The sequence below is a fragment of the Odocoileus virginianus genome, chromosome 5 (genome assembly GCF_023699985.2).
Source record: "Odocoileus virginianus isolate 20LAN1187 ecotype Illinois chromosome 5, Ovbor_1.2, whole genome shotgun sequence".
NCBI lineage: Eukaryota > Metazoa > Chordata > Mammalia > Artiodactyla > Cervidae > Odocoileus > Odocoileus virginianus.
Genome location: NC_069678.1, coordinates 81,040,496 through 81,056,132, shown reverse-complemented (window position 1 = coordinate 81,056,132; position 15,637 = coordinate 81,040,496). Strand labels below are relative to the sequence as shown.

Below are 15,637 nucleotides of genomic sequence, written 5' to 3'. Positions count from 1 at the left end.
TGCCTGGGTTGCGTTCCTGGAGATTTCCTTTGTTAAGCTTTGAGTGTATGAGTGTTTTAGAAAAACTTCCTGGTAAATCTTAAACTCACTTAGGTTGAAAACTACTGTTCTAAATTCTGTCTAATCCTTCTGCAAAATATATGCACATCTTTTGGGGTTTTTTTGAGTCTTAAGTTTTCCCTTTTTTTTGGTTTTCATTATTTTATGTTTTTTACATTGTGGTCTTAAATTCCTTTGTTATCTTGGTTACTTAAACTATGTCTTCTACAAATACTATCTAATGATTTGTGAGTTAGTCTCGTTTTTGGGTGGAAGGAGTACTGCTCAGGATTGATCCTAAACACATTCATGTAACTTTTAGAGGGTTAATCTTGGTATATACCATGATATTAAATTTCTGGACTGAGCATAAAAGGTGTAAATATAGCTAGGCTATTTAATTAACCCTTGGGACACTGCTGATAGGTAATTATTAATATTACAAGCATTTATGATCTTTCAAGGAGTATGATAATCTGATTCTGAGAGAAACATGAAGGATATTTAGGAAAAACATAAAGTCTCATAAATTGGTAACAACTGACCTGAAATGATTACTTAGTACTGCCCAGCAACTATAGCATGTTTCTGTGGCCAAGTTGTTCTGTTCTGCTGAGCAACTTTTTCTTAACAGTCAATACCATCACCTGTCTTCTAGCTCTTGAAGATTTTACTTGTTAAAAAAATTTTTGATTGTTCAGTGAATCAGCAATAGGCAGGGAATTTTTTAAAAAATTATTTTTTAGTTGAAGGGTAATTGCTTTACAGAATTTTGTTGGTTTCTGCCAAACATCAACATGAGTCAGCCATAGGTATACATATGTCCCCTGCCTCTAGAACCTCCCTCCTATCTCCCTCCCCACCCCACCCTTCTAGGTTGTTACAGAGCCCCTGTTTGAGTTCAGTCACTGTATCTTAAATCTGTACCTATACATTCTTTTCTTTTGGATGTGGGTCCATGCTCTTATTCAGAGGTTCTCAAAGTATAGTATAGTTTGTATGCCCTTGATGTCCCTAAGACCCTTTGAGAGATTCTGCAAGATCAAAACTTTTTGTAATTGGAAGAACATTTGCCTTTTTGACTGTGTTGACATTGATACTGATGGTGAAAAAAAAGCAATGGTGGATAAACTTGCTGGCCCTTTTATTTAACATAAGGCAGTACAAGTAGCTCACTACTAGTTTCACTTAGGAATGTCCGTTAGAAAGCAATACAAGCTAATTTATTCTCAGTCCTTCACTAAATGATTTTATAATCTGTGTGACAAAATGTGAAGTATGAATGCTACTTCTGCATACTAAAGTAGGTAAGATGATTGTCTTTGGGAAAAGCACTGTGTGACCATTTGAATTAAGAATTAAAATTTTTCTTTGTGGACATGGGGATAGGGGAGGAGAGAGTGAGATGTATAGAAAGAGTAACATGGAAACTTAACATTACCATATGTGAAATAGATAGCTAACGGGAATTTGCTGTGTGGCTCAAGAAACTCAAACAGGGGCTCTGTATCAACCTAGATGAGGTTTGACAGAAAAACAACAAAATTCTATAAAGCAATTATCCTTCAATGAAAAATAAATACATTAAAAATAATTAAAATTTTCATGGAATTCTGGATTTGAAAGGATGACCAACAGACAAACTGATTACGCAGACTTTGTAGTGAGCTTTTGTAGTGATAGATTGTGGGTTAGCTCGGCCTTGCCAGAGCAGTTGAGAGGTTTAAGGAAATGAAATACTATGGTTTAAATGTAGCAGGTATTCAAAAAATGTTGATTTTAAAAGTATATGACACCTGAAAAATCCTTTTTCTTGCAGTCTGGATGTGGATAGTGAAGCTAAGAAACTATTGGGATTAGGACAGAAACATCTAGTAATGGGTGATATTCCCGCAGCTGTCAATGCCTTCCAGGAAGCAGCTAGTCTTTTGTAAGTACTGTATTTTGGTATGCTGTGATACTACATTCCTAATAAACTTGAGTCATAAAAAGTTGTTTAATGGGAAGAAGAATGAAAAGCAAGAGTTTAAAAAGATTTTTCATGTATGAGTTTATTCCTATAAAACTTACGTATAACTGAGCAATTTCAGCCTTTGATTTTCCTGAGTTAATGAAATTTGTTTTCTGTTGATCACTAACTAATTTGTCCCAGTTCTGGGATTTGTTCCATTTTTAACAGTGGAAGTGTTTGTTTTTTTTTTTTTAACTTATTTTTTAGTTGAAGTGGAGTTGATTTACAATGTTATATTAATTTCTGCTGTATATCAGAGTGACTCAGTTATACTCATATATACATTTTTTTAAATATTCTTTTCCCTTTAAGTATATATCCCAGGGTACTGAATATACCTGTATAGTAGGACTGTGTTTATTCTAACGCTTAAAGTTCTGTATCCAGGGAAAGTCCATAATCCCAAGCAAGGCATGGTTAGTCACCCTCTCACTAATGCTGTTACTAGCACAGCATTTTTCATAGATTCTTGGCACCTTTGTTATCTGTACAATTTCTTGGGTATTGGTAGTTGACCACCAGGTGGCCATGTATAGCTGTATCTTGGGGGAACAGGTTAGTCTTAGTGCCTCAAGAGTGATTTAGTTTAGCCAAAGACTTTAATGTACTTTGTACCCTGAGAGAAAATGTCTTTTACGTGGTAGCCTTTCAGCCTGTGACTTGTTTTCTCAAAAATACCATTACCAATAGCAATTGAAGTCAGTCATGCATGCTCATTAGTTGATAACATTATATTCCGTGGAATTGAAGAAATCTTCCTTATGAAAGAGATGCTTAATAAACCTGGGTGTCAGGTTTTAAGGTTACTGATTAAGTCTTTGGCTTCTTCATTCCTTTTATTCAGTCAGTCAGGGTTATATTAGTGCATTTTTTTCCTAACCCTTACTCTAGAACAGAGTCTTATTCATGGATGTCTGCAATAATCTCTTGTTGATTTATTGGCCTTTGGCCTCTCTGTCATCATCGGGGCCTGAAGAGCTGAGGTTCTGGTATTCAGTGTTGTGCTAAGGGTAGGGCCCAGGTTTCATCTGATGCTGAGTAATTAGGTGTTTTTATGTAAAAATCTTACATTGTAAAATGCTAAAATTAAATTTTTAAGATCGAGCCCATAGACAAACTTCTTAGCTTATTCCTTCCAGATTCCTGAAAAGTTTAGTTTTCTCGCTGTCCTGCTATTAAGGGTATTTGAGGAGAATTTGACATGACCTTCATCACTATAGCTTTTATGCTTAGTTGCTCTGGTTACTGTCACTAGACTCTTAGGCTATTAGTTGACCTGACTTAGCATGATTTCTGCAGATCCTTTACTACCATAAAAGCTTGTCTTTTTACTCCACATGAAGTATTTCCTCCTTCCTATTTATTATACTTGTGATTTTCCCTCTGCTTCTTCCATGTTTATAGGTATTAATAGCTAAACTTGGTATATATATTGCTATCTCTATTTCTAAGCATTATTTTGAATGATTTTATATACATGAACTTAATTAGTTCTTGCAGTAGAGCTAAGTGGTTCTTAACATTTGCATTTTATAAATGTGAAAACTAAGGCATTGTGAGATTAAGTTAACTACTAATGTTTAAAGTTAGAGGCAGGATTTGAATCTAGGCAGTCAGGCTCTGAAGAACGTTAACTCTTTATCATGATGCCTTTCTGTGGACTTGATTCATGCCTTAGTCCCAGCCAAAGGCCGTCTTAACTCCTAACAATAATCTGGCTTATGTCGACCCCTATCTTTTATTAGGAGAAATACCTATTAATAGTTTGGATCTTAGATTATATATAGTAGCAAACAGATGTCTTTTTAGAATATATATTCTAATTATATAATGTATATTATATATCTAAGTACATAATTATGATATATACTATATAGATGAAGAACTGGCAACATTAACTTAATCATTGTTTCTTAAAGTCCCTTGAACCTTGAGTTCAAGAGGAGGGGAGAGTATTGGTTTCCTAGAAGGATGTGTTATAGAAGAAATGTCATTTTATGGCTAAAGAACTAGAAAAAATAGAAGTTTAATTCAGATCCTAGCTGTTTATTCTCTTTTTAGAGGTAAGAAGTATGGAGAGACAGCTAATGAATGTGGAGAAGCCTTCTTTTTTTATGGGAAATCGCTTTTGGAATTGGCAAGGTATGTCTTTATAGCTAAGTTTAAAGTAAGATGTTTGTATTATAATGATTTATTTAAAAACTTTTAAGTTTCTTTGTTAAGATTATTTACTAGCCTTGAGATTTCACAGGAACTGAGTGAGACTGGAGATGGTTTAGAAAGGAGGATGAAAAATTGGTGGATTGTTTTTGCTTCTCTTTTTCTTTTTTGGTTGTGCTGCACAGTTTGTGGGATCATAGTTCCCTGACCAGGGATTGAACCTTTGCCCTCAGCAGTGGAAGTGTGGAGTTTTAACCACTGAACCTCCAGGGAATTCCCTTGATGGGAGTTTTGAAAGTCACTTAAAACAGTAAAGTTATACTTAAGTTTTGACTTTGGCAGTTATTAGAAGCAGAGATCTTTCCATTAGTGAATAATCAATAACTTACAAAGTCTAGTTTGGAGAGGGAACCTTTAAAAACACTCTCAGCTAGCCCATAGTGAACATCCATAACAAGGATGGACTGAAGGAACAATTTGAAAACACTTGGTATGTGAAAATGTCTTAAAATAAAAAAACAGAAGAAGAATCTCTGGATAAGGAGTCTTAATTGTTGGAAAGTTGTTGTGATATTCCACCAGAATTTATTAACCAGAATAAAATATACTGAGGGTACACACGTAGCAAATAATCTGTAATCTATTTAATCTCTCACTTTTGCTAAGTTTTCTAATTTTGTAGAGCAGTCTAAGGATTTGTCATGAAAATCTTGCCAGAATGTTTTTGGCCATCTAGAGACATAGGTGGATGAGAAGTGGGAAACATGGCCCTTTTTATAAGGGTCATCAGTGGTTTTTCTGATGGCTGGATAAAGGGTATGTTTATTTTCTTCAGTGCTCCTAAAATCTTAGTTTATATTCCTTTTGATCATTGCTTTTCTTTCATGAGTGTTTATATTTCCTGTACTTACTTACTTTTCTGTTGCTTTTGTAATATAGGACTAAGTTTCTTTCTTAAAAAGACTGTTAGGTTCTAGCCATCATACCTTTAGTGCTTTCTCCTTTTGTTCTGCTAGAATGGAGAATGGTGTGTTGGGAAATGCCCTGGAAGGTGTGCATGTGGAAGAGGAGGAAGGAGAAAAAACAGAAGAAGAATCTCTGGTAGAAAATAATGATAACATAGATGGTATGTGGAGTTGCATGTGACATTCAAGAGATGCGACGTATATTTCTTGTGTATAAGCGATGGAAATAGGGCTCTCCTTATCTTGAATAGTCTCTCTTGGGGCTACACCTGAATCTGGTGGAGACTGCGGGGGAGGTCTCAGTAAAACTGATGATAGGCTTTTTTTTTTTTTTTTTTTTATGATGATAGGCTTTTTTAAGGGGATAACTTAATTTCCTAAATAAATCTGGTTATTTAAATTGATAACTCAGAGTATTAAAATAACCTAAAATATTTTTTCTGATGTAAATTTTTAAAAGTTTGCTGCTCAGTTATTTTAATGGCTGGGCTTTTGGGGCCCTTTTACATTTTTTGTGTCTAAGAAAATTAAATGTTAATTTCTAATCTGGGTTTTGCTGTTACAGTTTTACATATCAGATATATATATAGTGTTGAGAGGAGAATGTAAAGCTTGGCACCTCTTACCTAACTGATAATTAGAATGCTCAAGTAAAATAATACCTAATTTAAGGAGCTTGGGTTTCTTTTGCAGTAAGTTGCTCTGCTAGTTGGGATTTTCCCTTTGCTTTTCTGAAGGGGACAGGTAATTTGTAGGCCATCTGCTAAAACATAAGCCAGGCTGTTTGAGGGTTTAAAGGGAATGTATTTTTAGTTTCCATTTATGCCTTTATCATTAAACTCGAAGACATGTTTATGCTTCATGTTCTTTAACCATGTAGAGGAAGCAAGGGAAGAGTTGAGAGAACAGGTTTATGACGCCATGGGAGAAAAAGAAGCCCAAAAAACAGAAGACAAGTCTCTGGTAAAGCCTGAAATGGATAAAGAACAGGAAACTGAAATGGAGAAGGGTGGAAGAGAAGATATGGATATCGGTGAGCCTGCAGAGGAACTACAGGAAAAAGTTAAATCAACTCCAGATCAGTTAACTGAAACCACTGAAGAGGGAAAGGGAGCAGCAGCACCAGAAGGATTGAGTGAAGTTGAAGTCACTTCTAAGAAGCCAGATCAGGAAATACCGGGTGCTGAGGAAGGAAAATCAGTTTCTGGAACTGATGTCCAAGAAGAGTGCAGAGAAAAAGGGGGTCAGGGAGAAGTAATTGTGAGCATAGAGGAGAAACCAAAAGAAGCTTCAAAAGAACAACCTGTTGTGACTCTAGAAAAGCAGGGCACTCCAGTGGAGATAGAAGTAGTCAAGCCAGTGGATATGGGTGGGGATGAGCCAAAGGAGCAGGTAGCTGCCTCTGAAAGTGAGCCAGGAAAGGCTATTCTTGAGCAGTTGGTAGGGCAAGAATTTCCTTCTGCCGAAGAGTCACCAGAGGTGACAACACAGGCTGCAGATGCCTCAGCTGCAGAAACCGGATCAGAAGTCTCTGAGAAGCCTGGAGGGCAGGACACAGTTCTCCCTCAGGATGGTGCAGTCAATGGACTGTCAGCTGCAGGGGATTATGCCTCCACTCAGCCACAAACTAAGGCAGAAGGACTGATAGAAACAAAAGATGGCTCAGGACTAGAGAAGGTCAGGGAAGAGTTGGTTCCTAGCCAGGAGATTAAGCTGTCTGTAGAAGAGTCTGAGGCAGCTGGAGATGGGGTGGAGACTGAGGTGGCCCAGGGGGCTACTGAGAAATCCCCTGAAGACAAAGTTAAGATAGCTGCTAATGAAGAAGCACAAGACAAAGAAGAACAGATGAAAGAGGGTGAAGGTAACCGGGACATACAGGAGCTGCAGTGGGTGGAGTACATTCTGGATTTGACTCACTAATCATGGGTAAAAGTCAGTCTTCCATTCAGAATTTTCCGTCTGCCTTTGGATTAGGAAAGGGCTAAATGAAAATGGGAGTAGTTTAAGAAGGTGGTGATAAGTTGAGCAAGTTAAAAGCAAGTCGTCTTTAGCTGGCTTGTAGACTAACGCTTTTACTAACTGCAAAATAGGCCTTTCTGAGATTTGGCTAGCTATCAGTAACTTGTTGCACTCTACTAGCCAACAAAAGTGGGTGGTGGGGTGGAGTAGGTAGGGAAATAGTGTGCCAGGCTGGCAGAGAATGCTGAATGGATGTTCACTTGCATGCCTTTGGATTTTTAAATTTACTGTTCACATGGTTCCTTTTTTTCTGCTTTAGGAAGCAGGATTAAAGCAGTAGAATCCACTGAATTGATGCACTTAAGCAGGCATGCCATTTAAGTGAAGGCAGTTTACCCTTGAATGTTTTATCACCAGAGTGAAAGAATTCTGGTAATCTTTCGGTCTTCAGGAAGTGTTTAGAGGCTTATTCACATTAGTGAAATTAGCCCCCTGCAAAAGATAATTGAAAACTGTGAAGCACTCTTACAGCTTTCCCTCCTCATTTCATTCTTGCTTTGGCTGCTAAACTGACTGTTTTACTTAGAATGTTACAAAGTGTGAATGCTTTGTATCATATCATTGGTCTAATTATGATTCCATTTCATCAAGATGTATAAGCCTCTAATTAGCAACTACATAATTGGCATGTCTGACTTGAGTTGTACTATCATTTGAGGATTCTGCTGTGTCTGTAAGATTCATCTAACGTTGGTATTAATAACCACAGGTATAGTCCAATTAATCGTTATTACTTATATATAGACACACACATATATTACTTATATAATTGACTACTTTGAGTTTTCTTACGTTTGAGATGTTCAAAGACCCATTATCAATATCTGTAGCTAGTTCTGGTTAACTTCCTTCTACCTATGTGCAGGTCCTTGTACTCCAGCCAGCACAAGCATGGTAACGAGAAATGAATTGGCTAAACGGTAGCACCATTGGGCTGCTTGTTGGGCTTTAGGAGAGTGTATGGAAAAAGCACAGAACTGAATTCCTCAGTTCTAAAAAGAAACCTCTCATGTCTTAATCTTTAGAGTTTCTCACATGCATTACTTTACTTTTGATTCCAAAATACATTACTGTGTAGTAGTCAGTATTACTCCAGTTACAGTGATGAGGAAATGGACGGTTAGGGGTTATGTGACTTGTTTGGAGTCAAACAGTAAATCATAGGACCAGAATATGACCCTAGATCTGATGTGAATGTGTTCTTCCCAGAATGCCTCACGTTGAGGAAGGCAACTTTCATCCCTTCCTTTAACCCACTTCTTGTCAGAAATTTATGTGGTAGCACTAGCCTGCAAAAATCTTGAAAGAGGTTTTCTCTTAAAACCCCTTGAAGAGGTATTTAAGAGTCATTCTGCTTTGCACAGCTCTCTTTCCACATTGTTTTGAAGAGGCTATAAGATTAGAGAAATGGTATCTATAAAATGTTGTTGCTCTTTCTCTGAAGGATGACATACTCCACTTTCAAAAAGCTTAGAAAATAAACAGATCTCTTAACTGAGGCCTTCAGTGCATTTCTATTAATACCTGGGTACAGATTACCAGGTTGAAAAATAATGGCTTTCTCATTAACCTAGCTCCTCTCCACCACTCCATGAAGGTAATGCAGATTCCTCAAGAGAAACAAGTATTTTTCTCAGACCATTATAAGAATTTTAATTTTAAAATTTGATGTAAAACTCCAAATATCTAGACATTTTATGCCAAAATAGATGTCACTTTCTAGCATGCTGGTATGAATTGAACAGATACCAGATAAATAAGACTATAGAACAGCAACATTTTGTCAAATTTTCCTGCAAGTTGGGAAGATAAAATGTTTGGTTTTTTTAATATTGTGAGAAATACACTCAAATCTGTTTCACCTGTCATGTGTTCTAGTGGAGGATGGGCTTCATCATCAAAGTCAATAAGAACACCCATCTAGCCTAACATTAGGGAGCTAAGTACACAAACCACTTCGAAATTTGGACACGGAAAGGTACTGATATGTGGTGGTGAGTACTTATATTTCAGAAGTACCAAATTACATGGTCAACAGGAGAAAAGGGAGGTACCTGATAAAGCAGTGTTTGCTGTAGAGGTTAACTGGTTCTTAGGACTTTAGTTTGTCCTAATTTATATGACTTTTCTTTGCCTATTTCCATCCTAAAGAAATATTGGTAGACGGATAAAAGTTTTCTAACCTGACTTCATGACTCTAATGCCTAATTTTTAGTTAGGAGACAGTATTTGAGCTCTTCTGATGGTGTTAAATGCTTAATGAAAGATGGCAGAAATAGGCACATTATACCCATTTCATGAATTGTTTGAACCCAAATGTGTAGAGCTATTTATCAGCAGCCTGTCCTCGCAGGCAGTTAACTTGTATTTGTCAGTATGGTGAAATATAGTGTTGGTATGGCTGCAGATTTTAACATGGTCCTGGAGAGTGAAATAACATGGTACTGCTCGTGCAGATTCTGTACATGCTGGAGCTGGCTGGAGTGTGGCATGCTCATTGGTGAGAGGTGGTGAGGGCTGTGCTTTTCTCTCCACAGCTGTGTTGTGGGAAAGCTAGTCTCTTGAGCATCTTTGCTTCAGATGGACTGGAGTAATTTAACTTTTGGTATTTTCTTGGCCTTATTAGTATTAACTGACAGTTGGCTTAAAGAACCCAGGAATACTGGCTGAGGCCTCCAACTGACTCTGGTTGAGTAGATGGGAGTTTCTAGCCAGTGAATCAAAGTCAGTAGTTAATTTCTTTTAATCTGAACTGTGCAGGTTGACTTTTAGAAGAGAAACACAGCCTGTTGGTCATTGAAGGTCTGAATTATTTAACATTATGCTAAGTCTGGATTAGACTCGAATTAGACTGTTAACCACTGACTTTATTATTTATATCCAGTTCAAATGTTACCTGATTTGGCTTGGATCTGGCCTGTCCTACCCCAGAATATAGGTCATTTGACATGTTTATTGGCATCTCTGACTTGTCTTGTCATCTTTGTCCGTTATGCTTAGTATTCTCAATACTGAAGAATTTTTGCTTGCAGAAACCGAGGGCTCAGAAGAGGAGGATAAAGAAAATGACAAGGCTGTAGAAACACTAAATGATTCAGCTCTTGAAAACAAGGTGAATTATTATTTGCTGAGTATTATCTGCTTTCTTATTCTAGGACTATAGTTTACTAGTATAGGCATGATTATTATAATCATTTCTTCGTTAGGGATTGAGGACCCTTTTTTCATGCTGGAAATAGACAGATCCATTTGATCCTAGGGGTCCTGTCAGCCTAGGGGTCCTGTCAGTTAGGACAGGACCCAACATACCATTGCTAACTATCACTGATGCTGAAGCTCCAGTACTTTGGCCACCTGATATGAAGAGCCTACTCATTGGGAAAGACCCCAGTGCTGGGAAAGATTGAGGACAGGAGGAAAAGGGGGCAACAGGATGAGGTGGTTGAACAGCATCACGAACTCAGTGGACATGAGTTTGAGCAAGCTCTGGGAGATGGTGCAGGCTAGAAAAGCCTGGTGTGAAGTCCATGGGGTAGCATAGAGTCAGACATGACTTAGTGACTGAACAATAACTGACATAAGGTGATACAGGGTAGACTTTGTAGGGGTCCATTGTGTAGGTTTAGAGAGAAAATTCTGAATTTTGAATCCTATACCAGTTCTCTTCCTTCACCTCAGCTGTACTAAGTTATACATTTTGATTTGTAATCAAAGATGCCTGTCTTGTACTTCTGCCTAATACCAATGATTTGGATATACTTTAGTCCCTTCAAGAAAATGAAGAGGAGGAGATTGGGAACCTAGAGCTTGCCTGGGATATGCTGGATTTAGCAAAGATCATTTTTAAAAGGTAAAACTCTTGGTGCTTTTAGGCTTAGGTTGGGAGTTTGGCGGTTGAAAACAAAGCAGTTAGGCTTGGTCAGATATTAAGGTTTCTAACTATCCTTCTTTTAGGCAAGACACGAAGGAGGCTCAGCTTTATGCTGCACAGGCACATCTTAAACTTGGAGAAGTTAGTGTTGAATCTGGTAATACATTTTCTGTTTTACTCTCTAACATACTGTTTCCCCGCCTGCCTTACCCTTCCTCTAATTCCTTAAAATCCAGCTCACTTGAATTGTGGGCAGTTAGTTTTGAAAGGACAGTAGGTGTTTTAGATTCCTTATGGTTCCTAGAACAATGAATAGTCTTTTAAATGATACTCTAAATGAAAGTCTCTTAGTAGGTTTTTTTTTCTTTTGGCTGCACTGTGCAGCATATGGGATTTTAGTTCCCTGACTAGGGGTGAACCCATGGCCCCCTTGCATTGGGAGTGTAGAGTCCTAATCACTGGCTCCCCAGGGAACTCCCTCCCAATAGGTTTTTTAAGTTGTTTTGATGGATTTTAGTCAAGGGTCCTGGAGATACTACAAAGAAAAGTGAACTATAACATGGGAAAATGTTTCTGCAGGATGGTCTGGAATTTTAGAAGTTCTGTATATTAAATGTACATTTGCTTGCTATTTTTCTCTTTAATAGAGAATTACCTCCAAGCTGTGGAGGAGTTCCAGGCTTGCCTAAACCTCCAGGAACAGTATCTGGAAGCCCATGATCGGCTCCTTGCAGAGACTCACTACCAGCTGGGCTTGGCCTATGGGTACAACTCTCAGTATGATGAAGCAGTAGCACAGTTCAGCAAATCTATTGAGGTCATTGAGAAGAGAATGGGTGAGTGTGCATCAGTTGTTTCCATAATAATTATGATGGATCCAGTATTGACAGTTCTTTTTTTTTTTTTTTAAGAAACTCGTTTCTTTAAACTCAAACTCATGTCCATTGTGTCATCTATTACTTACTGATCACTTCAGCCTTTTCTTTCTAGCTGTACTAAATGAGCAGATGAAGGAGGCTGAAGGATCACCTACTGAATATGAGAAAGAAATTGAGGAGCTGAAGGAGCTGCTCCCTGAAATTAGAGAGAAGATAGAAGATGCAAAGGAGTCCCAGCGTAGTGGCAATGTAGCTGAACTGGCTCTGAAAGCAACTCTGGTTTGTTTGGTTTCCTTTTGGAGTTTTGGTGGTCACACATTGGATATTTTTGAAGGCCCTTTATCATGGTACTAGTGTTCCATTTGCTAGGAATCTTCCTTATGACTTGGTTTCCAGGGAGTTGGATGTCAGAGGGAATGTGAGAAATCTATACAATTTCCTCTCAAATAGTAAATACAGTGCTTAAGACGGTATGCTCTGGAGCCAGACGGTGGGTTTGAATTCTTTCTCAGCTATTTACTGTGTGACCGTGGGTCTGAGTAGAGAGGGTGGGTGATGTTGCTACCATATGGAGGCCATTAACTAGTATTTGAAGTCTTAGTAGCTTGTAGGTAGGTGACCTGGTGGGCTCTATCCTAGGACCCACTTGGGTTTGTCACTTCTCATAGGTGGAGAGCTCTACTTCAGGTTTCACCCCCAGTGGAGGAAGCTCTTCAGTTTCCATGGTGGGTATTCAGGTGATTTTTGTCAATTAATATTAGGCCTCAGTGTGTATTTCATATATAGCAGTACATTGCTAACAAAGGTTTCTTTTTTGCCCAGATTGCCAGTAGAAAGCCAACAGATGGTGCTTCCTCATCAAATTGTGTTACTGATATTTCCCACCTTGTCAGAAAGAAGGTAAATCTATATGCGGTCATTTCTTTTCTATATTCTTCCTACTCTGCATTTCCCTCCCTCCAAATGATACATGAAAATTACCTTTCACATAAACATCCCTAATACTTGGTACAATAAGACATCTGTTTGGGGACTTCCTTGGTGGTTCAGTGGGTAAGATTCCAAGCTCACATTGTAGGGGGCCTGAGTTCGATCCCTGGTCAGGGAACTGGATCCCATATGCCACAGCTAAAGTTCACAGATCCTGAGTGCCACAACTAGGACCTAGTGCAGCCAAAATAAATATACATATAGAGTCATTTTTCAAAAGTGAGTGAGAATTGAAGCTAGTTCTCCATTAAATATGTCTTCTAGCAACACCCTTCTGTTTTATTTTAGCCCAGGGGCTATTAGGAAAGCTGCTGAGGAGGACTGGTCAGATCAGCCCGTCTTGGGAAGCTGGCAGGTTTACAGTAGTCATCCAGCAGCAGACCTCCCTAAACTTGTGAGAGAGCCTCCACTCTTACTTCGCTTCCTGATTCACCTGTAGAAATTCAGATTTGTGGGTTGGTTACTGTTGTCTATTCCTCATCCCTGTCCTCACTCTTCATCCTTAGAGAGGCTGAACTGGTATGTTTGGGCATACCAGAGGACAGGCTGTGACTCGGGAGACCCCTAGAGCTGTGAATCCTGGTGTTCATAATCTTTGCACCATAGGGAAGAGGCATGTGTTACAAAATTGTTTTATAATTGTCCTTTTAAAGACAGTAAGCACATTTGTGAAGCTTTCACAATTAATTATATCATTATAGAGGAAACCAGAGGAAGAGAGCCCCCGGAAAGATGATGCAAAGAAAGCCAAACAAGAGCCGGAGGTGAATGGAGGCAGTGGGGACACTATTTCCAGTGGAACTGAAGTTTCCGAAAACATGGAGGAGGAGGTGGGCAGCTAAGCAGGGTTTGGACTCTTGCCTCATTTCCCTTGTTCTCAGGGCCTGGGGAAACCAATGCATGTTCCCCAACTTGATCTTTGTATTATTTGGTTACTTTCATAAAAACAATGATTGTACTGGAAAGTTTGGTTATGAAATGTAAGATGTCTCATTGTCAAATACATAGCACAGGTCCCCCTCTAATGAATGTGTGAGAAGACACTTGACTGCCAAAACCATTCGGTCACTTTTGCTTGCTCCTCTTTCTACTAAATGAACACTGGCTCTATTAGAGAGAACACAGCCCTATTAGAGAGGTTAGGAAATGGCTGTATACTTGTGATCCCTTTTAGTGTAGAGAGCAAAGCAGAATTTAAGGGACCTGTGTTGTTCCTCTGACTGAGGCCAACTCAGTTGTGTAAGAAAAAACGGCTTAAAGTAGGGTCACTTATGCCCAGGCTCCTTGTTTATCTTCCAGGCTGAGAATAAAGCTGAAAGCCGGGCAGCAGTGGAGGGGACAGTGGAGGCCGGAGCTACCGTTGAAAGCACTGCATGTTAGAGAGGGAGCAGAGCCTTCCTCCCAATGGAAAGTGTTTTTTGTATATAATGTATTTTTTCACTTTTCGGGGATTCTTTTTGTATAACTTCAATAAAGATTGTAAGCAAAGGTTGAGGCTTTGATGATTTTTTTTTTCTTGGCTTAATCTGTGCCCCTTGGAGCACTCCGGGTTTTATACAGTGGCCAAAGGTTTTTGTGTTTTTTTCCTCCTCTGTATTGATCTCTGTTGGAAGTTCTAATCCATATTCCTGTCTAATGTGGAGGTGATGAAATCAAGCATGGCTGCAGGCCCTTATCTTCCATTGGTGCTATATCTTTTCCATTATAAATACTCTGAACCTGGGCTGTCTTGCAAATTGAGTGGTGCTCTCCCTGGACAGGGGCTACAAAATAAGACTTAGTGAAGATCTTGTTCTTTGGTGCTGGTAATGTTTGATGGACTTTGTGAGCTAATAACACCTATGCCAGGCCTTGGGTGGCACCTTGGTATCCACCTGGTCTCCAAGTAGGGCCATAATCCTGTCCTGGAAAAAGAACTGAAGAAAACTTGGGGCAGGGGAGCGGGCAGGGGGGAGTGATCCTTGAGGAAAACTGTTGTGCTAACTGTATAAAATTGAGCTTGCAAGTGGCTGGTCCGACTGGTCACTTTGGATGTGGTTGGAAGAATCTGTGGGGCGAACTGGCTGGTTGAGTTACATTGTTATATTTGAACCTTTTCTGTACAGAAAATATCAACAATTGGAATTGTTATCTGTCCACAGTTTTGACTTCTTAAATAAAGATGCTAAAATGCTTTTGGCCTCTGGACTTGTGTTGGGATCCTGGGCCACCTGGAGCATTTCAGTGGGATGTGGGGCTGAAAGGTGGAAACTGGCTCAGCAATTCTGGCTGCCCAGTCCAAGGGTGCTGGTGCTTATTAGGCCACTGGTACTAAAGCCATCCCATTGGGCACTTGCTCATGTCCAGGGTGCAGAGCCAGTGTAAGATCTGTGACTTGGCTGCCTCTGAGCTGACCTTTAAGAAACTGCTTTATACCAGGCAGGATCTGAATTCCAAACAGTGTCAGCCCTCTACTACCTAAGGGGGTTTGATAATTCCAACACTCACAGGGCTACTTTGCTGCACTGGGCAGATAGCAGGTTAGAACCTGGAGTTTGAACATCAGTGTTGGAGGCAAAGGCAGCTCTTAATTATCAAGCCTTTGATTTTGCTGACACTGGGGTCTGGGGCCAGGCCCAATGTAATAGCAGCTGGATTTCACCTCTGATGAGCCCCCCCTGCCAACTTGGGGGGGGGGCACATGACTGGGTTGTTTTAAGTAGAT

General features: G+C 39.2%; 1 protein-coding gene across 2 annotated transcripts in view; it reads left to right on the top strand.

Moving 5' to 3' along the window:
- The window catches only part of NASP (nuclear autoantigenic sperm protein), a 29,667-nt gene extending 14,560 nt beyond the window's left edge, over window positions 1-15,107 (top strand). Inside the window, exons 4-16 of one of the 2 annotated variants that reach the window (XM_020897385.2) lie at window positions 1,859-1,969; window positions 4,112-4,192; window positions 5,227-5,336; window positions 6,056-7,036; window positions 10,227-10,306; window positions 10,959-11,044; window positions 11,149-11,222; window positions 11,713-11,901; window positions 12,056-12,222; window positions 12,612-12,668; window positions 12,766-12,843; window positions 13,635-13,763; window positions 14,233-15,107. In XM_020897385.2, the coding sequence (XP_020753044.1) occupies window positions 1,859-1,969; window positions 4,112-4,192; window positions 5,227-5,336; window positions 6,056-7,036; window positions 10,227-10,306; window positions 10,959-11,044; window positions 11,149-11,222; window positions 11,713-11,901; window positions 12,056-12,222; window positions 12,612-12,668; window positions 12,766-12,843; window positions 13,635-13,763; window positions 14,233-14,313 (2,224 nt within the window). In that variant the 3' untranslated portion in view covers window positions 14,314-15,107. The remainder of the gene's footprint in view (window positions 1-1,858; window positions 1,970-4,111; window positions 4,193-5,226; window positions 5,337-6,055; window positions 7,037-10,226; window positions 10,307-10,958; window positions 11,045-11,148; window positions 11,223-11,712; window positions 11,902-12,055; window positions 12,223-12,611; window positions 12,669-12,765; window positions 12,844-13,634; window positions 13,764-14,232) is intronic. The other variant, XM_020897387.2, reaches the window with a different exon arrangement.
- Window positions 15,108-15,637: the final 530 nt, after the last annotated feature.